This window comes from Musca domestica, unplaced genomic scaffold (genome assembly GCF_030504385.1).
Source record: "Musca domestica strain aabys unplaced genomic scaffold, Musca_domestica.polishedcontigs.V.1.1 44, whole genome shotgun sequence".
In the NCBI taxonomy this organism is placed as follows: Eukaryota; Metazoa; Arthropoda; class Insecta; order Diptera; family Muscidae; genus Musca; species Musca domestica.
In genome coordinates, this window is record NW_026712334.1 from 8012988 (window position 1) to 8035229 (window position 22242).

General features: G+C 30.4%; 1 protein-coding gene across 2 annotated transcripts in view; it reads left to right on the forward strand.

The window, feature by feature from the left end:
* The window catches only part of LOC101897641 (eye-specific diacylglycerol kinase), a 114481-nt gene extending 102136 nt beyond the window's left edge, over positions 1–12345 (forward strand). For both annotated transcript variants that reach the window (XM_059127358.1, XM_059127359.1), the window contains exons 10-17: positions 3321–3547; positions 3616–3825; positions 4765–4816; positions 4971–5024; positions 7926–7989; positions 8361–8518; positions 10566–10729; positions 11347–12345. In XM_059127358.1, coding sequence (XP_058983341.1) covers positions 3321–3547; positions 3616–3825; positions 4765–4816; positions 4971–5024; positions 7926–7989; positions 8361–8518; positions 10566–10729; positions 11347–11399 — 982 coding nt within the window. In that variant the 3' untranslated portion in view covers positions 11400–12345. The remainder of the gene's footprint in view (positions 1–3320; positions 3548–3615; positions 3826–4764; positions 4817–4970; positions 5025–7925; positions 7990–8360; positions 8519–10565; positions 10730–11346) is intronic.
* Positions 12346–22242: the final 9897 nt, after the last annotated feature.

Below are 22242 nucleotides of genomic sequence, written 5' to 3' on the forward strand. Positions count from 1 at the left end.
CTCAAAGGATGGATGTGGAGAAGAGTGAGCGAGGAGGTGGCATAAATATTTGAGTGGGTATGGGTGTGTGTGTGTGTAATTCCCATCCACCCAGGAAAAAGTCATTGCTTTTCATGCCAAAAATAGGGAAGAACTACTTGTTGTCGTCGTCCTTGCATTTGAAATGTGTCAAGTCTATGGATGACTACTGGTGTTGTGGTGGTGGTGTCTTGCCTGCAAGAGAAGTCTCTTAATTCAGGTCAATTTTCAAGACATTGCAGCATTGGTAAATCATATATGAGTGTGAATGTGTGTGTGCTTGTCTGTGTGTGAAAACATGCAATAAAACTGTTATCCCACAGTTAGATGACTTGTAGATGTTTACATCCTCAATCTTCAGCCTTCATATGGCGCTCGTCCCCTTTCTGCACCTCCCTCGACAGCCAATATCTGTTTTATATTGGAGAACGACCTAAGGACTTTGACATGCAATATATATTCCCTCCAGCACCATCAATTTCAAAAACTTAATTAAAACGGACACATACTTTCACGTTGTTTGGGCATGCATGTATGTGTGGTGGTGGAGGCATGTCTGATAGTTTTGTAATAGAAGTTGTGCCATACATACATTGTTGTCATTCTTGCCAGAAAGGAGTTTCGATATCGGAGACGTTAACTACAATTTCGAATAAGGATATTTCATTAGCATTTGTCAAAGTGACATTATTGAATTTATTGGCAGACAGATATAAGTCTTTAGTGAAATGGCGATCTCTGATAATATAGGTCAGTAGCTAAGAGAGGATTTATTCCGAATATTTAATTGAGAAGTGTCGGGACTTTAAGTTTTTCATATCTTTGTACTTCAAGGTCAGAAAAAGTGTACAAAATTCTAAAATATTTTTATTGGAACAATCAGTAAGAGCACACTTGGTGTACAGGGCTGAGATAAGACGCGATTTTAGGAAACTTGTATAATTAAGGGTAGAAAAAGTACTAATAGGTACAAAATTATTTTTCATTTTTGTTGGGCTGCGGGCTTTGTATAGGCGTGTAGTAAGGCTGGGTATTGTAAATTCGTACTGAGTAAATACGGAATGAGTTAGGATTCTGAAATTTGGAACTAGAGTCATTGATGGGGCGCAAGTTTTCTGAAATTCGAACGTTGAGGTTACAAAAAGTTCTAAAATTGTACCAAACTTCTAAAATGTAGTACCATTTGGTGTTATGTGAACGGATAGAGTTAAAAACTTGAAATTTGGTATGACAATCAAGGTTGGAAAGTAAGTTTGATATATGAAGGTGGTTTTCGAGATGAGTGCTAAATTTGCGAACTGTACTAAATGGTACTAAGTTTCGTTTAGGGTGTATGAAGCTGAAATTTTGTTTTAGGGTCCCTGAGGTGATAATTTTGTGATAAACAGGTGGTTTTGTAAATGTGTACTACAAGTGCCCGAAACGTACTAAATTGTACTATATTTGGTACAATTTGGTATTGGATGAACAGATAGTTTTGAAATCTGAAACTTTGTCCCTGTTCATGTGTAGCCTGGACAAATGGATGTAGTTTCGGAAATGTGTGCTAGATTTGCACGAAAGTACTTCGGAATTTTGTAAAGGTATAGAGAAAAAATTCTGAAATTTTGATATTTCAATTACTGACGGTATCTGTGTTAGAGATTGGGGTGTGGGGTGATTGAGGAATTGATTTGGAATCCCGAAATTTTATCTTGAGGTGTTTGTTGAGATTGGTCTTTGGAGGTGAGTTTGGAAATGTAATTGTACGAAAAATACTAAATTTGGTAATGGATAAAGGGATTGAACTGAAATCCTGAAATTGGATATAGGTGTCACTGTTAGTGTCAGTGGTTGAGATCTCTGTTGATTCTTAAGTTGAGATCTGATAGTGGTTTTTAATTGCGTACTATAATTGTACGAAAAGTGCTTTATAGGACGAGATTTGGATCACTATTGGAGTCTAGGATGGAGAGATATAGATTGTTTTGGATATGCGTACTAAATTTGATATTGGGTGTAGGGATAGATCTGAAATTCTCAAATTTGATATTGAGGCCAATGTTGGTTTCTAGTCTTTACGTATAGAGACGTTGAAATAGTTTTGGACAGAAAAAGTGAATATTGGTTTATTGTGCAATGGTTTTACTAATACCCTCCTCGGTTTTTATATCCTCCACCACACCACAGCCCACATTATTTGACGCAGAGCTTAAAAACAAGAGCAGGACAATTTGTATTGTGACTAGAATGGTTGGTATCGAAAATGCAGTACATCGGTCCACGTTTTAGAATAGCCGCCATATAACGGTACCTCCCCATATTCGGCGTTTTACATTTTTTACGGATTTTTCTAAAAATGGTATTTGTTGGTCGTAATGGGTTGTAGCTCCTGTGGCGAAACATTGTTGGTATAGGTCCACGTTTTGTATAGTACCCATACAACCGTACCTCCCGATATTCGGCATTTTGATGATTTTCTCCACATTTTTTCACGGATATTTGTATTTGTAGTTCGTAATGGGTTCTAGCTGTTGTGGCGAAACACGTTTTCTATAGCACCCAAAGAACGGTACCTCCCGATATTCGGTATTTTGATGATTTTCGCCATTTTTTTTTTAAATTCGTATTTGTAGTTCGTAATGGGCTCTAGCGCCTGTGGTGAACTTAAAGTTGTTTTACTTGTTTTTATTAAAATTATGTCTTTAGTTCGGAAGTATCGAATTGTCGTCAATGATAGAGCTTTGTCTTTTAAAAAATATATTTTCAAAACAGCCTTCGAAATTAACCTCCACTCCGTTACCTCAAAAAACCTCTTCTGTGGCAATAAAATGGAAATTTGCTTCCAAATTGAAGTACACAACTCTCCTGCAGAAAATAGATTTACACATAAGAGTCATCGTCTACTTTTAGGCGAACAACAAAGTATCAATCATATCATAGCTAAGAATAAATTTCCATTTACGACCTGGCGTTCGCAATGATATAATGCGATTTTCGAAGAACAAGTCATTGACAATTTATTACCTATTTGTTGTTGCTGAGGGTGTTGGTGGGGCAATGTGAACTACTATTGGAAATTCTTTAATAATTGAAATCTAAAGAGGACCAAAAGAAATTCAGGCCTTTTAAAAAATGGAAAAATCAAATATGTGATTTTTGAAAACAATGTAAAAAATATTGAAAAAATATATATTTTTTGCAATTTTTTTAGGAATTCAAAAAATTTTGAAAACGTATTTGTTTTAGTTGTATTGTAATAATTATAATTTTTTAAAAACCTAATTTTGAAATTTGTTTTTTTTATAAAATATTATTTACAGAGTAAATCCCTTGGAAGTTTTGCATTTGACCGTTTTACGCATCACCATGGACCAGTATGAAAAGTATCACTACGAAAAGGACATGCTGCGGAAGTTGGCCAATAAATTGGGTAAAATGGAAATTGAGTCCCAATGTGATCTCGAACATGTTAGAAATATACTGACACAGAAATTTGAAGAGTCCATACAATATCCGAAGGTGTCACAGGATTGGTGTTTCATTGATTGTAAGTAAATCGAGGATATTCGAAAACAAAATGGAAGTGAATAATTTTAAATCTCTCATTATTTACAGCCTGCACCGCCGAACATTATTTCCGCATCGATCGTGCCCAAGAGCATCTCCATTACATTTGTGACATTGCTGTCGACGAGCTGTACATTTTGGATCATGAGGCAGCCACAATGCCCCAGACGCCCGATCAGGAGCGTTCATTTGCCGCCTATTCCCAGCGTCAGGCCCAAAACGATAGCCGTCAAATGGATCAGCAGGGTACAGCAACCGGTACGAATCCACCCTATATCTATAAACGAATGTTTTGCCATTATTATTATCGTAAGAAACCAATACAAGTTTAAGGCGAACCGAACAGAACAATCAACAGCAAACCAAACCAAAAAAAAAAAAAATATCCCAAATTAGCCGCCAAAAAACATATGGGGAAATCCCACAAATTTTTTTTCGAAAGTACCCAACAAATCCTCTACAAAAGCAAAAAACACACAATTTTAGTTTATTATATTTTTTATATATTTAAATAATGTAATTTGTAAGTTGCAAATCTCTCAACCATTTGCTGATCATCTTTGATGAGATTTCAGCATACAGCTTAGTCCTTGCTGAATTGAGTATGTTCGTTTTGGTGAAAGAGAGTGCGCGTTATTATAAGTGTATCGAAACCGGAGAGAAAGAAAGAGAGCGATAAACTAACATCACATCTTGACAGCAAAGGCTAAACCGTATACCGAGATCCTTCCTCGTAACCAAAAAACCACCACAAAAAAAAACAATACCTCATAAACCACACCACCACCAACCAACCAACCAACCTACCAAACAACCTCTACTTATCTCCTTAACTCCAATTATAGGTAGGTTCTTCTGAACTATAATTATTGCTAGAAAATGTTTCACATGAGCGAGCTACTATGCTACACCATTCGAAGGGCAGATAATAGAAAAATAGTATTTTCCTGGATTTTATTTCATCACAAAATTTTGAAAGCTTTTGTTAATTGCCCTTCCCAGAATGGTGTAGAATAACAAATCTCAGACCTCACCCGGAAAATGTATTGCAAAGCATTTTCTATATTTCTCTCTCACACACCCACACAGTTACATTTGTCAATTTGGAAAATCAAACAACTTTTTTCAAAAGCAATTTCTGATATTTCAATTATTTTGCTTTTTTGTTTTTGGTCCGGTACAAAAAAAAAAATAAAGATGATGACTTAACCATTGGTTCGAGACCCATTAAAGTCATTAAATTTAAGAGGTAAACTTTTCAAGATTCAAATAATGCTTCTTGCTGCAAACGTTGGCTAGAATTTTGTAATATCGCTACGAAATATGCTTCCATGTAGTACACATTTGATGTGGTTTTTAAATTAATTATTTTAAAATAAATAACTTACAATTTTGTGCTGCAGCCCACATGATCGTCTCTTCAGTTTCAATGAAGATGTATTTGGTTATGGATTCAGGTATAGTTTTTTTTTTTTTTTTTTAATTAAAAATATTAAACAAATATACATATAACCACAATTATAACAAATTCATCGAAAAAAAAAACTATACAAATATTTTCGTGCAAAAATAGACTTCAAACACCAAGCACTGCAATAATAGCTTAAACCCTCAAAAATATTCAGTATAAGAGTTAAGAAAAATAGTATAACTCTTAGATATCGAAAGAAGAGTGAGTCGATACTATTGTATACTGTTAAATAACTTGTTTTATGACCAAAATCTATCGTTCCATATCTCGTATAACAGGTTATGAGGTCAGTATAACACTTACAAGTTTCAGCACAACAGTTAAGTTTTGAAAACAATGGTGGTTGTATAAGAACATCTGTGGATCCATATTAAAATTTGACGTATAACCGTTACTGCAGACCACTACTATCTTGAAACCTCAAAAACATTCAGTATAAGAGTTATAAAAAATAGTGTAACAGTTAGAAATCAAAAGAAGGATGAATCGATACTTGTGTAGACTGTTAAATAATTGGTTTTATGACCAAAATCTATCGTTCCATATTAAAATCTCTAGTATAACAGTTTTGAAGGCCTGTATGACAGTTAAATCTTTCAGTATAAAATTTAAGTTTTGATCAGAAATAACTGGTCTTATTGAAAAATCTTACCACCATATCAAAATTTGATATATAACAGTCAAAATTTGATATATAACCTCAAAAAAGCTTAGTATACGAGTTATGAAACCAGTATAACAGTTTAAAATCAAAAGAAGAGTGAATCGATACTTTTGTACATTGTTAAATCAAGCGTTTTATAACCAAAATTTCTCGTCCCATACCAATTTTTTTCGTATAACAGTTAAGAATACTAGTATAACAGTTAAATGTTTCAGTATAACAGTTATGTTTTGATCCCAAATAACTGGTTTATTAAAAAAAATCTTTCCATTATTGCAATACAAAAATAGTTTAAAACCTCAAAAAACTTAGTATACGAGCTATGAAAACCAGTATAACAGTTAGAAATCAAAAAAAGAGTGAATCGCTACTTTTGTATACTGTTGTTTTAGTGTCACAGCTAAGTTTTGTTTAGAAATGAATGCTTTTATAAGAAAATCTGTCGTATAAGAGTTGACGTATAACAGTTAACAGTTATTGCAGTACAAAAGTTGGTTTTTAAGAAAACCTGTCGATACATATCAAAAATTGATATCCAATCCAAAAAAAGATAGCCGATACTTTTGTACAATATCAAATAACTGGTTTCACGACCAAAATCTATCGTTCCTTATAAAAATTTCTTGTATAACAGTTTAGAGTTGCAGTGTAGCAGAAAAGGATTCAGGATAATATTTAAGTTTTGTTTAAAAATAGCAGGTTTGATATGGAAATGTGTTGATCCATAACAAAATATGTCGTATAACTGTTTTTAGTTACAGTATAACAGTGATAATTGGAGTATAATAGTTAAATGTCTCAGTATAACAGTTAAGTTTTGTTTTGAAATAATGAGAAAAAATACTAGAAAAAAATTGTAGAGTTCACAGCTTCAATATAGATATAACAGTTTAAAAATGCCCTGAAAGGACATACAGTTCCTATAAAGCAGCTGAAGGAATTTTTATAGACAAGATGATGGTATAAACTTTATCGTCTTCATTGATTGGTTGATCAAGAAGACCTTTCCATCCACCTATTATTATAGTTGGATAGAAAATAGTCTCATTTTATGATCTTAAAGGCATCTATACTTTTGTATAGACTCTAATAAGTATTAATATAAAAAAAGTATCGGGATCCGTATCAAAGTTTTGGTATAACAGTTTATAGTTGCAGTATAACAGTTAAATATTTCGGTATAACAGTTAAGTTTTTTTTTTCAGAAATAATGAGAAAAAATCGTGCCTATCATTGTTAAAAATGTTTACAAAATCCACAAGTTCAGTATGAGTATGACAGTTAAAAAATGAAAGACAGACCCTCAAAGAAAATTGAAGAATGTATAAATAGTGACAGGAATGGAGTGAAATGAAGTAGAAGAACTGCAACAATGGAACTTTGCAGACTAGTCTGTATAGAGAATCTAAAGTGATTGTTTATAGAAGTCGGAGGGAAATTCTTTGTTTGGCTACAGGAAGTCATTATTGAGAAACAAAAGAAAGTTCTTATATTTGGACAGAAAAGGGACTCAATACACAAGTTGAAAGGAGTCCTTAAAATGGAGCTGAAGGATGATCTTGAAAAAGTTAGAAGGAATCATTAAATAGGATCGAAAGGGCTAAAGTGAATCCTTACAGACAAACTGAAGCAAGACTTAAAAGCAGAACAAATGTTTCCCTACAGAGGAGCAAAAGAGAGATTTACAGACGAGCGAAAGATAGTCTTTTCTGACGACATCTTTGTATTAAGTTTTAAGTTTAAGTTTTTATAGATCAGCTGACGGAAACCTTTATAGGGGAACTGAAGCTACAAACCGACCTTAAGCAGGGAGTATTTATTAAGTGAGACAAAGCAGGCAGTCTTTATAGACAGAGCTTAAGCTGGCGGTTTTTATAGACCAAACTGAAGTAGGGAGTATTTAAAGACTGAACAGGACATGCAAGGAAATCTATGCAAAGGGAACTGAAGGGAGTCTAAATAGGATCTCAGGATTATTTTTTTTTTTTAATATTAGACAATTACAAACAATATTTAGTATAGGCTTCGAATACAAAATAAATACTCCTCTCATGCACTTTCGTATATATTTTCTTTAATTTTAAAATAAATTTTACTTTTATCTTAAGTCTTATTTAAAAAATATTTTATAATAATGATTTTTATTTATTTTTTTCTATTTTTATAAAAATCAAACATGTGTTGTGTTAAACAAAAAAAAACCAACCCCTCAATATCCTACAGTGCTATATTGGAGCAAACTTCCGATGCCATACTATTAGCTGCTCAAAGTGGCGATTTATTGATGGTATTCTATTCAGAGTTCCCTATTATATGTTATCCTAATTGTTTACCAAATTATAACAAATGTATGCCAGAAAAAAAAACGTTTTTCCAAAGTCCTTTATTTGTCCTTTGTAAATGTTGTTGTGTATTGTTTCGAAGGAAATATAAAAAAACAAAAAAAGTGTACTTTTATCCTTTCCCCATTATTGTGATTTTGTGATTTGGTATTTGTTATCCGTTTGTTTGTCCTTAAAGTTTATTGATTTTATTTATTTATGTTTTACTTAATTATTTTTAATTTTTTTTTACTGTATAAATTTTTCTCTAATTTTTTAGTTATTTTTTTAATTTTTCTTACTTTGTTCTTGTTCTTTTTCTCTACACATTTTTCAGTTACGTGCACTACATGAACAAGGATACTCATTGCAATCAGTTAATCGCAGCGGACAAACTGCTTTACATTTCGCTTGCAAATATAATCATAAGGATATTCTTAAATATATTGTATCGTGTGCATCACGCCGCTTAATTAATATCAAAGATAGAGAAATGTAAGTAGCTGTGAGAAAAAAATTTTAAAAAAGAAACAAAGGGATGATCAAAATAAATTACTGAGACATTTTAATTAAATTCCAAACTAATCGAAAAGATAATGACAATGTGAAATACATTATTTCACTTTAAAAATTGAAATTAGCCACTGGTATGTATGAGTAACACCATTAATCATACGCCACCTTTGTTTACAAAATAATATCGATCATACGAGCTATATTTATCACATGGGATATTCTATTAACATCACACACTTTTCCAAGAACATTAATAGATTTCGAAAAGCAGTCTCTGTAGAGAGCAAGGAGAATAGAGTCTGTTAAAGCAACTATGAGAGAATACATACAGGGTGAGATGAAAAAACTGCAACCAACCTCAGACTGCTGTCATGTATAAGCCACTCGTCCGAGAGCTGTTAAAATTGTTTCAGTGACAGCTCACTATATTGTTTACAAGCGTACAATAGCAATTTGGTGAGAATTTTCCTGAAAAAAAGCTATTCGAGATGGAACTCGAGCGAGATAGTGTGATTTCTATATATTTGGCTGGAAAATCACTAGTGGCTATCGTTAGAGCATTCCAGCATTTGAATGTGAATAGATCTTTTGTGTCTCGTACCTTCGCTCGTTACCGTGATACTGGTAGCGTAGCCCGACGTCAGGGAAGTGGACGGAAGAAAACAGCAAAATCAGCAGAAATGTTTCGAAAAATAATGAAGCGACTTGAAACCAGCGTCGCAGTGGCCGAAAGATGGCTCGTGAGCTGAAAACATCGCAATATTCCATTCGGCAAATATTGAAAAATGAGCTCGGGGTAAAGCCATTGAAATTCCAAAAAGTGCAAGAACTTATACCGCAACAGAAAGAAAATAAACTCAAAAGAGCTAAAGAGTTGCTTCGCTTGGCCGAAAGTGGTGAACTGCCGAATTTGGTTTTCTCCGATGAGAAAATATTCGTGTTTACTTGCCAAAGAGGTCAGCTGAAAATGTGTACTTTCGGTTGGCCAACAGAACTCAAGCGCCGGCCATGGTGATGGTGTGGGTCGCCATAACAGCCGAAGGTCACTCTCAGCTCGTATTAATCGACCGTGCCATCAGAATATATGCCGAATATAATCACAAAATTATTCTGGAGGGTGTATTAAAGCCTTGAGCACGCAAACATTTTGGCCGCACACCTTGGACATTCCAACAGGACTCGGCACCATCGCACTCAGCAAGCGCAACCCAAGAATAGTTACAAAATGAGGTTCCTCGCTTCATTTCCAGCGCACAATGACCACCAAAATCTCCCGATACCAATCCGTTGGACTATTGTGCCTGGAGCATTTTGGAAAGCAAAGTTGGTACTAAAAAATATCAAAGTGTCGATCACCTCAAGCAAGCTCTTCACCGGGAATGGGCCAAAATACGGCAGAGCAACATTCGGGCAGCGTGTGACGGTTTCATTGGCCAAAGGCGACCAATTCGAACAAATCTAAAATTATTCTAAAATTTGATGCTATTTCCGACATTTTTTGCTTTCATTCAATAAAATTTAAAAAAATGTAAAAATTGTTGCGTTTACCTTGTTGCTGTTTTTTTTATCTCACCCTGTAATAACGAGTACTAATAGATGACAGAAAGTGAGTCTTTAAAGACGACCTTAAGTTGTCTTCATAGACCCACTCATGGAAGTCTGTATAGACCGATTGAAGGGGGTTTTCTTCCATGAAAAGATCTAAAGATCTTCTATAAGAAGATCTACAGAAAAGATCTAGAGATCTTCTATGAGAAGATCTAGAGATCTTCTATGAGAAGATCTACAGATCTTCTATGAGAAGATCTACAGATCTTCTATGAGAAGATCTACAGATCTTCTATGAAAAGATCTGCAGATCTTCTAATAAAATTGTTTTACAGATCTTCAGTAAGAAGATTTATAACTTTAGAGTTATAATCTACAAAACGTCTGTCCAAGATGGTCACAGATGATCTTTCCTCCCAAATTCGAAATTTAAAAATTTTAATTTTGTTCTTTTCTTTGATGTTTGCTTTACTTCCAGGGGACAAACAGCCTTGCATGTAGCAGCCCAGCATGGCAGACGCGATCTGTGCGTAATATTAGTTGCAGTCGGAGCTAATGTCGAGCTACGAGACATGAATGGGAATACAGCGATGATGGTGGCATTCAATAAAAACTACACTGAAATTGCCTCCTATTTGGAAAGTAAGAGCTTTCAAAAATAATTTCAAAAACAAAAAATCTTAACGCAACTGATGCCAGCGCAACAACAACAACTAAAAAGACCACTTATTCAACAAAACAAAAATACATTAATATACTCATACATAGAAAATCAACAAGAACAACAATCATTAGCTTCTTAATTTCTAAAATAGTTTAAGCAGAAAAAAATAGTAATAATTTTTTTCCTTAATTTTTTTTTTTTCAATTATTAATAATAGTTGTGTCTCTGTAGTTTTTTGAGAAAGTAGTCCCATAAAAACTAAAAAAAAACACAAAATAATTTCAATTCACCGTAGATGCTAGATGAAGTAAAATACAAAAGAACTGTAAAGAATATATTTATAAAAAATATTTAAACTAATGACAACATTTTTTTCTATTTTTTTCCAATAATGCACACGATTTATTTATTTGGATGTATTTTTTCACAACAAAATTCTTATGACACCAACACAATACTGAAATTTGATTATAACATTTATAAAATTATTTAAAAAAAAAAAACAAAAAAAAAACATTCCATTCATTATAATTTGAAATAATAATGATAATTCTTAAATATAAATTATTTCTCTTTTTTAATTAATTAATTTAAGGCCAAGAAAGATTTTTACATATGGGAGATAATATGAACTTGAAGAAAAAATAAATGAAGCAAAAATTTCATTAATTTAATAAAGCGTAAAATAAAGAAATAAATCTTTTTTTTAAATAATATTTATGATAATTACAATTCATGATCTTCTTTTGAATAGTTGTTAAGTTAAAAAAAAAAACTAGAATTTAGGGTATAAAGGAAATACTTCTTTAAAAACGAGGTTAACGGTCTAATAAAAATTATAAAAACAAAAAATTACTAAATTCAAAATTAAAGACAGAACTCCCAATCTATATATTTTCAAATAATTCTTTAAGAATTTCCCTTATTAAAAAAAGACCCAAATTACAGTTGAAAAAAATATTTTTTGGAAACCATTATTGTGATATAAAATTAAAAACAAAAAAACAAAATAATTGAATAAATAACAATGAAATGTAACTAAAATTATAAAGACATATAGGATTTTATTTTATAAAAAAAAATAAGAAATAATTAATTTTCGAATTTGACATATTTTTTGATAATATGAGATTATCAGAGACTCTAATTGAAAAAATGTTTTTCTAATTTTAAATTGAAGGGTAACATTATAAAATTAATATTACAATAAAAAAATTAAATTAGTAATAAATTACAGAAATTAAAAATATATATTTTAATTTTGACATTATTTGACATTCATTCTAAGTTTTAAATAAAAAAATGTTTTTTTTTAATCCGAAAATTAAAAAAAAAATATGTTTATTGTATTAAAAAATTAATTTATATGGCAAGACATCTTCCAAAAAGTTCTCAAATTAAAAACGTATAACAAATCCTGCCAAAGTTATATTAAATGCTGGATATTTCTGTCTATAAAAAATCTAAAGAGGTTCTAGAAGTAGATTTTTGAACGATTCTAAATCTCCCACAAAAATATATACAGATTTCCTCAAAGTGGAGGCACACATATTTTACCTCTTCTGGTAAGAAGATGATTTTCTGTAAGAATAGTTTAGTAAAAATTAGCTACAAATTTAAAATCCATATATATTTTGCATAAATATCTTACTAAAGAAAAAGGTCTAGGTCAGGGCTGCGAGAAAAACCAAAATTCTATATAAAAACTTCGTAAATTTTCTCTGAGAAGATATGAAAAATATCTACAGATTCTTTTAAGAAAATCTGCAGAAATATGTTCATATGTTTATTCATTTAAAAAAATTCTTAAAATTCGGATAAATCCAACATCGAATTCAGAATTCAGTCTGACGCAATTTTTCAATTTTATGGGATAGGATTATTTACATACTTTTAGTTACTGTTAATATTGTCAAACTATCGAGTTTAATTATTACTCCGAAGTACAAACTCGTACCCAAGAAAATAATGTTTCCTATTCGAGTGGATAGTAAGATTTGTGTAAAACTTCTATTTATCAAGCACTCCCGTTTGCAAGTAAAATCAAAAAAATTTGAATTATTGTTTCTATTTAAATTACTTGTCTTAGACTTTATTTGGATTTAAAAAAAAAACCTATGAGGAACTTAAAAAAACATTTTCAAGAAATTGAAAAGATTATGCTTTTTTGCTATTAATCACAGAACGTTCATGTTTGAAATTTTTTACCACACAAGCGTCTTGGCATTTTGTTTTACTCCAACTTCAAACACCTGGTTCCTTTGTGACTTTCTCTTACTTGTCCTCCCTTTATTGTGCGTCAATAATAATAATATACTTAAACAAATATTTGGGGAACAGCACATATTTATTGGCGCCCAACGTGGTGAATGATATACTTAGCCAATCCAATTAAATCATAACCATAGCAAATCTTTGAACAATAGACAATTCTTGGATTTTTGCCATTTTAACTGCAATTTTCAAAAAAAATAATACTATTCTAGAGTTTGTGGTATTTTTATGGAAGATTTCTAGGAAAATGTTTGAAAAAGATGTTTTCAATTTTGACATAATTTTATTCAGATTTATTTTTAACTTTCTTGCCAAAAATTATAACTCAATGGCGCCCAACGTGGGGAATATTAAATAAAAACAAGTTTGAGTACTAAGGTCTACACATATACATTTATAAATGCGGTGGGTGAATCCAAAGTGGGTAATGGCAATGGATAATCTAAATCAAATCATTGCCCTTGCCACCATTCGACCTAAAAAATTTGTATACTTTTTGGCAACATTTATAATTCCAGTTTTGTCTCAAAATGTTATTGTTTCGAAAAAAATAAAATTCAGTGCTACCCAATGTAGAAAAATAATTAAAAAATGTATTGAAAAAATATTTATTTTCTTTGAGAACGACTTAACAACAATTTTATTATTTTTGTTTTGTTTCATTGAGCAGTATTTTCGATCAATGCTTTTTATGAAAAATTCTAGCGGGAAGATTTCCTGCAACGAATTTGGATAAATAACATTAAGATTGTCTGTTTTACTGAAAAAAAAAAATAATTCATTGGCGCCCAACGTGGGAAGTATTGAACAAAGAAAAGTTGAGGACTAGAGGTTTGACTATAATGAATAATAACAAATTTTAAAACTAACCGATAAATTGTAGGTCCTTTGGAACAAGAGAACAAATTTACAACAAATTTCCTGAAAAAAATAATTCAGTGGCGCCCAACGTGGGAAGTATTGAACAAAGAAAAGTTGAGGACTATATAATGAATAATAACAAATTTTTAAAAGTAGTCAACAAATTGTAGGTCCTTTAGTCCAACAAATAGAGAACAAATTTAATTTGTTTTAGAAGATGTCTTGCAGAGAATTAAAATACATAATTTTTCCAAATTTCTTCTAATTTAAAAAAAAATAATTCTATTGTCTATCTTGCTGAAAAAAAAAACATTAAAATAATTGTTTAACAAAGACCAAATTATTGAAATAAAAACTTTTTGTAATATAATTCACAAAATTTTAAACTTAATACCACACACATATACATTTTTATTAAAAAAATATATAAAAATTTAAATCAAAAACAATTTTGCAATAATAAATTATTTCATAAAAAAAATTAATTCACCAAAATTAATTAGAAAACAGTGGTAAGAAACTGAAATTTTAAAAAAGTACATTTTTTAAAATTTGACTTTCTTAGAAAAAAATCAAAAATTGAATTATAATTACTTACCATATAATTTAAGGTATTTTTTGCTTATAAAAAAAACTTAAATTAGAAAAAAAAAACAATCTATTGCAAATTTTGTAGCCCCTAAAAGTTTGGCAATACATTGTTTTTGAAAGTAAAATTAAAAAAAAAAAACTAAAAATGGAGATCTTAATTTCAATTGCAAATTATGTCCAAAAAAATTGTAAAAACCAAATCATATTTGTAGAAGACGAAGACAATCTTTATTAGAGAAAAAAAAAGAACAACAAAAACAAATATCCCAATATAGATTAACTACAAAACGACGATATTTCAAAGAAACTGCATTACGCGATTTCTTCTGTTGCGGTTTTTTTTTTATAAAAACTCTAAAACAAAAGACAATTTGTATAAACAGTTTGCTATACATACTTAATACTTTTTAATGAAAAAAGAAGAAGAAACAGAAAAAAATTGGAAAAAAACTACAACCAAGAAAAGCAATTTAGTATTTAATTATTTCAAGGAACGAAATTTGTCAAACAAAAATTTTATAAATGTTAAGGTGAAATAAAAAAAAAACATCACAACTTCCTAAAAGACCCTTTCTAAATAAGCTAACTTAATCTAAACGAAAAACAAAAACAAATGAATTTCTTAAGTAATAACAATAAAACAAAATAAAAATATCTATGACTTTTTATATATACATACATACATACATTAACAAGCACCTTGAATAAATATTTATTTTTCCAAAATCGAACACCTAAACTAATTATAAAGAAAAACAAAACACTTGTTCGGAGTTTAACCGGGTCCAAGGAACTAAAAACTATTTTAACAAACAAAAACAACTAAGTAAAGAAGAATCATAAAAAACCCAAATTTACATGAAGAACCTAAAAATAATTCTTGGAAAAAAAAACTTTGAAAATAAGTTTGTGATTTCGTTAAAAGAATCCCTAAAAATATGCATCAATATGAAAACATTTTTTTTTTTAATCAAATGAGAATTATATTTTCGATTATTTAACTGCATAAAAATTTCCTCAATCAAAACATTTTCTATTTTCAAATAATCTTCGCTAAGATATAAAAAATATCGATAAAAAAATTAAAAATTGGAAATTTGTCATTTTAGGAAAGTTGCGTTTAATAACAATTCGAACCCTTACTTTGCACACAGATCATTTAACTCAATAAAAATGTTCTCAATGAAAACATTTTCTATGAATCAAATGGGATTCGCAAAAATATAAAAAAATTCGGATAAAAAAAAAAAATTGGAAGTGAAGTAATCAGAATTCGAACCCGTTGTGAGTGAGACACCAACCAAACGTGTCGTGCTAGACTCAATACTTATGCAAATATTACATTGCGCGACTTTTTAACGAAATCCGAAACTCACTTAATTTTCAAATTTTGATGCTAATATTACACCGGATTTTTTAATTGAAAAGAATAATATTGGAAATCGGGAGATTCTTTCAAAGTTACAATTATTTTTTTAATCTGGGCTCTTTATGATGACTATCTGGACCATTTATGATGAGCAAATATAGTTCTCATATGATTTGAAAAAAATATATAAAAACATCTATAAATAGTACGAGTTAGATATATGAGCAAGGGAAAATGCTTTAAGAATTTCCTCACAAAATCTGGAAGTAGATTAACAATTCATTCTAGCTTTTACAAGGACATTTTTCGATTGTTTTCAAAATATTGAATTTTGATAACAACTAGCATTTGCTTTGAGATCAGAATAAACAAAACAATGACCTTTTCATATGTTATATTTAAAATTTATATAGCATACTTTTAGGTGCTCTCTACAATTCCCAACAAAAAGGAAATATATGATATACAATTCTATATATTATATATATTCTATGACAAAACACTTATACTAGAAATCTACATGAAATTTCTTTCTAATTTAAAAATTCATGTGAGCGTCTAGAAGTATGCTATAAAATGTCAAAGTTAACTTTTTCAAAAATAAACAAATCGTAATTATTTTTACAGTTTTAAATGACTTTAAAAAAAAAACTAAAAATAAAAATACTAAAATAATTTAAAATGAAAAAAATATATGGAAAACTAAAATAACACATTTTTTGCTTGGTCAAAACCAAAAGAACTTTTTTTTTTTTTTTTGTTTTAAAATAATTAAATTTTGACTAGTAGTCGATAGCATAACCATTATTTTTAAAAGCAGCGGCACACCTACGAGGCACTGAATCTGTAACACGCTCAATTTGATCCTTGGGTATGCTTTCCCTGAATTCTTTGGAAAATGTTGCGTTTATTTGTTTCCGAATCTGGCTTGATCTTCCTGTCTACGATACTCCAAAGGTTTTCTATGGGGTTTAGGTCAGGTGATTGTGCCGCCCATGACAAAACACCGATTGTTGATTCCCGCAATCAATCTTTGATAAGATTTGATGCATGTTTGTGATCATTGTCATGCTGAAACACCCATTCCGTATCTGAGCCTTTAATATTAAACTTAGACTCATCGCAGAATAAAATATTTTTCCATTGAGCTGGATTCCAATTAATATTATCGTTTCCGAAAGCCATCCTGGCTGCCCGATTTTTTCAAATACAAATGGCTTTTTTGATGGCTTAGGGGCACGCAGACCAGCTGCCACTACTCGTGTACGCACTGATCTCGAGTTTATAACCAATTATGGCTCTCTCACCAATTCAGTTGAACTCTTAAATGGTTGTTTTTTTTATTTATCTCACAATTTGTTGATCAGTACGATCTGAAGTTTTTCACGGCCTTCATCCGTTAAAGACTGTTACTACTGATCCAGTTTCATAAAACCGCCTTAATATACGAGAAATCCCAGAAAAGTTTATGAAATATTCCTCGGAAATAATTTTCAGCGATAGCTTGTTTTCATAGCCACTGATAATTTGCTGTTTTATTCTTATACTGTATTTGCTTCTAGCCATTTGTAAACTTTTTTGGACAGTTCCGTTTGAAAAAACTTCTCAAAAATGATTTATTTGCCAAATTGTTGAAGAAAGCAAAAAGCGATAAATATGACTGTAAAAACAACTGAAATTGCAGCGATCATATGAATGTACAAGAGTTGCTTTTGTTTTGTCCAAGCCAAAATCGGGTTAATTGACTTTACCATACATTATTTTTTATATAAAAATTAATTTTAGGTTTTTTGTTTTATGTTTCTCAATTTTTAAAAAATGTTATAGGACATTCATTCTCCTTGTAATTTCAGTTGCTTTAGTTTTGGCCACCAGTGTATATATAAAAATGATATCTTGGAAAAAATTTAGAAAATGCTTCATATTTCATAAACCTGCTAAAAGCCCGATTACATATCATTTTAGAGCCATATGTTAAGTTAATTTTTTAAAATTTAATTTTTTATAGTATGGTTTTTATATGATAGGTACATTTATGCTACACTGGAAAGTGTCTCATCACATTAACACTTCTGATCATCACCTAAAAGTATGCTTTGAAATGGTAGAGGTGAAAATGGACTAGTAGCTTCACATTTGACTCCAAATGTACATCTAATCGGACCTTAATGACTATTTCATTTAATTCTTTTCGAATAATTTATCTCCTCATGAAATAAACTCCTCTGTCAATCTACATTTAACTCGTACTATATGTTAGTAAATTTTCCAAAAACAACAAATTTTTTGCTCCACATTTAAAAAAAACAACTATTTGAAGTTTGCTTTATTAAAATGAATGAAGCATACTTGTTTTGGCAAAAATAAAACTAATAAAATTATAAAAATTAATACAAAAAATATAAAAACACATTTGTAACGAAAGTCTTATGATTCTTAGAGGTTAAGAACACCATTCATGTATATTATTAGTTTTGAAAAAAAAAAAAAAAAAAACAAACAAATTATAATAATTTACAATCTATGACGTCCATTATTTATGTTTCTTCTCTTAAAAGCAATCATTTTTTTTGGTAATTTTTAGTTAAATATTTTAATATTATTATTAATTTATGGCTGAAAAAAATCTATGGATCTGTTGTAGACACATAATTACTGCGTATAAAAATGGTGTATTGTAAATAGTTCTTTAAAATTGTATTTATTATTTATAATTATTTATTTTGAAAAATAATAATATGCTTAATTCTTAATAAATTATTTACAATTTCAATGAAATTCGACAAAAATTTCAAAATTGTGTTTTATTATTTTTTTTCGTTTTCTACCACTTTAGTTTGCACTTTCAACTTATTTTATATATACTTTTTTTAATAGGTTTTACAGAATAATATTATCTCTTTTAAAAAGGGGTACAAGTGCCAAAAACCACGGCAACCAGTAGTAGTATCATTGGCATTGAACATTTTGTCGTCTAATTAAACTGGTTTCATATCACTTTACAAATTTTAAGAGGAGACAGCCTGTTTTGAATTTATCCATAAAGAGGTTAAGCTACCGACAAAAATCGGCATCTTTGAAACCCAAAAATTTGATACAAAAAGTAGGTAATGTTGACAACATGGGTCTTAGCGACTACTTTGATGTCATCGCTAACTTATCGGCAAATTTCGTCAATTAACAAACTTTTGTCGCTAAATGAGTTATAGAATTTCACACAATCATGGTTTAAAGATGCACTGATAAGACCTTCGATAGGTCAGCACTGATTTGTTTTTATTGCGTAGAGTTTAAGAGTTTAGGACTACCATCACTGTACTCTAAATCAAGAGGATCTTTCCTAACCATGCATTGCATGGGAAATCTACCTACGACCACCGCCGCGAAAAAACACTTCATACTAATTTTCTCTTATAGGGCGGATTCCTATTGCTGGAAAGAAAAGGAAGTGAAAATAGAATTAACAATTAGAAATGCCATTTTGCGTACCTAATTCCAATTCCAGGACTATACTTGTTAAGGTCGAGCGAGGTTCGAATCCCAGTTAATGATTAACAACTTGGCAGCATTCTCCTATTGTGGTCACCTTTCCTTAGGACATATTTGAATTATCTTAGCTGGCATCCTTGCATGGATTCAGTGTTAGTGGGACCACCCAGATTCGAGAAATTGGGAATAATTCGACATTTTTAGAGATTTAGATAGATACTCTATTCCACCACCTTCAAAATGCCACCGGGACTGAGTGGTGACTGCACGCTTTCCTCCATTTTTTAAATCCGCGACTAAAAGAAGGCATACACGACGAAATACCCTCCACATGTAGAATGTTGCTCATAAATCTCGTATATGGATACCTTGGAGATAAAAAAAACTGCAACAAAGTCAAACGCCATAATTTTTACATTTTTTTAAATTAATTGAATGAAAGAAAAAAATATAGGAAATAGCATCAAATTTTAGAATAAGTTTAGATTGGTTCGAATTGGTTATCTTTGCCACGAATTATGGCTCGAATGATCGACCTTGCTTTCCAAAATACTCCAGACACAATAGTCCAACGGATTGGTATCCGGAGATTTTGGTGGCCATTGTGCGCTGAAAATGAAGCGAGGAACCTCATTTTGTAACCATTCTTGGGTGGCGCGTGCTGAGTGCGATGGTGCTGAGTCCTGTTGAAAAGTCCAAGGTCTGCGACCAAAATGTTTGAGTACCCAAGGCTTTAATACACCCTCCAAAATATTTTCGCGATAATATTCGCCATTTATTCTGATGCCGCGGTCGATTAATACGAGCGGAGAGTGAACATCTACGGTTATGGCGGCCCACACCATCACCATGGCCGGTTTCACCATCACCATGGCCGGCCAAGCTCTTTTGAGTCTATTTTCTTTCTGTTGCGGTGTAAGTTCTTCATTTTTTTGGAATTTCAATGGCTTTACACCGAGCTCATTTTTCAATATTTGGTGAATGGAATATTGCGATATGTTCAGCTCGCGAGCCATTTTTCAGCCACTGCGTCGCGGGTTTTGATCAAGTCGCATCTATACTTTTCGGACCATTTCAGCTGATGTTGCTGTTTTCTTCCGTCCACTTCCTTGACCTCGGGCTACGCTACCAGTATCACGGTAATGAGCGATGGTACGAGACACAAAAGATTTATTCACATTTAAATGCTGGAGTACTCTAACGATAGCCACTTGTGGTTATCCACCCAAATATAAAGAAATCACACATTTATTGTTTTCCTAAACATACTAAAGCCTCAAAGTTCTTTCATAAATAGAAAAGCTTCTAAAGTTTTCTAATAGATTGCAAACATTTGGTCTGTTCCAGAACTGCAAGAATGTACAACTTTTTGCTACCGATTTTCCCTTTATCTCTATCCCCTTTATCTCTATCAGAAAAAATGTAAAAATAGTAGATTCTTGCAGGATCAGGAACAGAGCAATTATCTATAGAAATCCTTATTTAGACATTCTCTAGGTCACCTACAGGTCTTCAATAGACAGAAAACCTAGTGTAATTAATATTTATTGATTTAATTTTAATATTCATAGTCAATATTTTTAATATTTTCGTAAACTTATTTGTTTTTCTTTTTTCAGCATAAACGTTTTATACAAGCTTTTATCCCTGTTTTTATTTAAATAAAAAAATATTAAATTTCATTTTAAGAAATTACTTAAGTCTGACTACTTAGAAAAGAAAATAACTAAAAAAATTTAGATGACAAAACAAACCTACAAAAATTGAAACCAAAACTATTCACCTCTAAAACTAAATACTAAGAATTGAAGCAACAACAATACGAGAGAAACCAATAACAATATTATTGTAAATATATATTATATTTCTTAAACAACAATAACAAATTAAACGAAACTATTTGCTTTCCGAAAAACTCTAGCCATTAGAAATGACTCAAAACAAAACATAACAAGACAAATATTTTAATATGATATATATGTAAATTAAAACAAAATAAAAATAAAAACACACACAAACACACGAGGAAAACTAACATGTAAACGAAATATTCAATAACTTTAATTTTTAGAAATTAAAAAAAAAAAAAATATATATATATATATATATATATATATATATATATATATATATATATATATATATATATATATATATATATATATATATATATAATACAGAATTTATCATAAAAACATGCAAACGACATTTAAAACAATATTACAGAACTTAAAATAAAATTAAAATTAATGATAAAATACTGCACTGCAAGCACTGAGGAATTTGATTCAATTTTAAATTTTAAGAAAGAAAAAAAAACACAAGAACATCAACAATATTCAGCTATTTTTGTTTATATTTCTTAAAATACAACGTATATTTAAAACCAAACAATTTTTGTTACTTCCTCACATGTTCGAAATGATCATACTTTTACGAAATGTGTTTTTTATAACCTAGTTTTAAGAGTCGCCCCTTTTTCGTCGGCTGCAAAACTGTTAACCTTAATATCGGGCTCTGTGTTAAGGTCTAATGTTTTTTCGCAGTTGAAATACGATTTAATTTTTATATATTTAAACTTTAATGCATTTATTCATCATTTAATCATAAGTCCAATATTTTTTTGTCAAACTAATACCATAAACTTACAATTGAATGCAAGAAAATCCAATTTATTATAAATACCTTTAAAAAGACTTTTTTTAAAACAAAAAAAAAAACATCATAGAAACTCTCAACAGAAATTGTAAATATTAGAAAACTTTTTTGAAATTATAAATTTATTTAAAATAAAAAAGAAATTACTTAATTCGAAATAATAAAATAATTTTTCTGATCAAAAAAATATATATTTTAGTTTTATTGTTTCAAGGATAACGAGGAGGGTACTAAGCTAGATTTATAAAT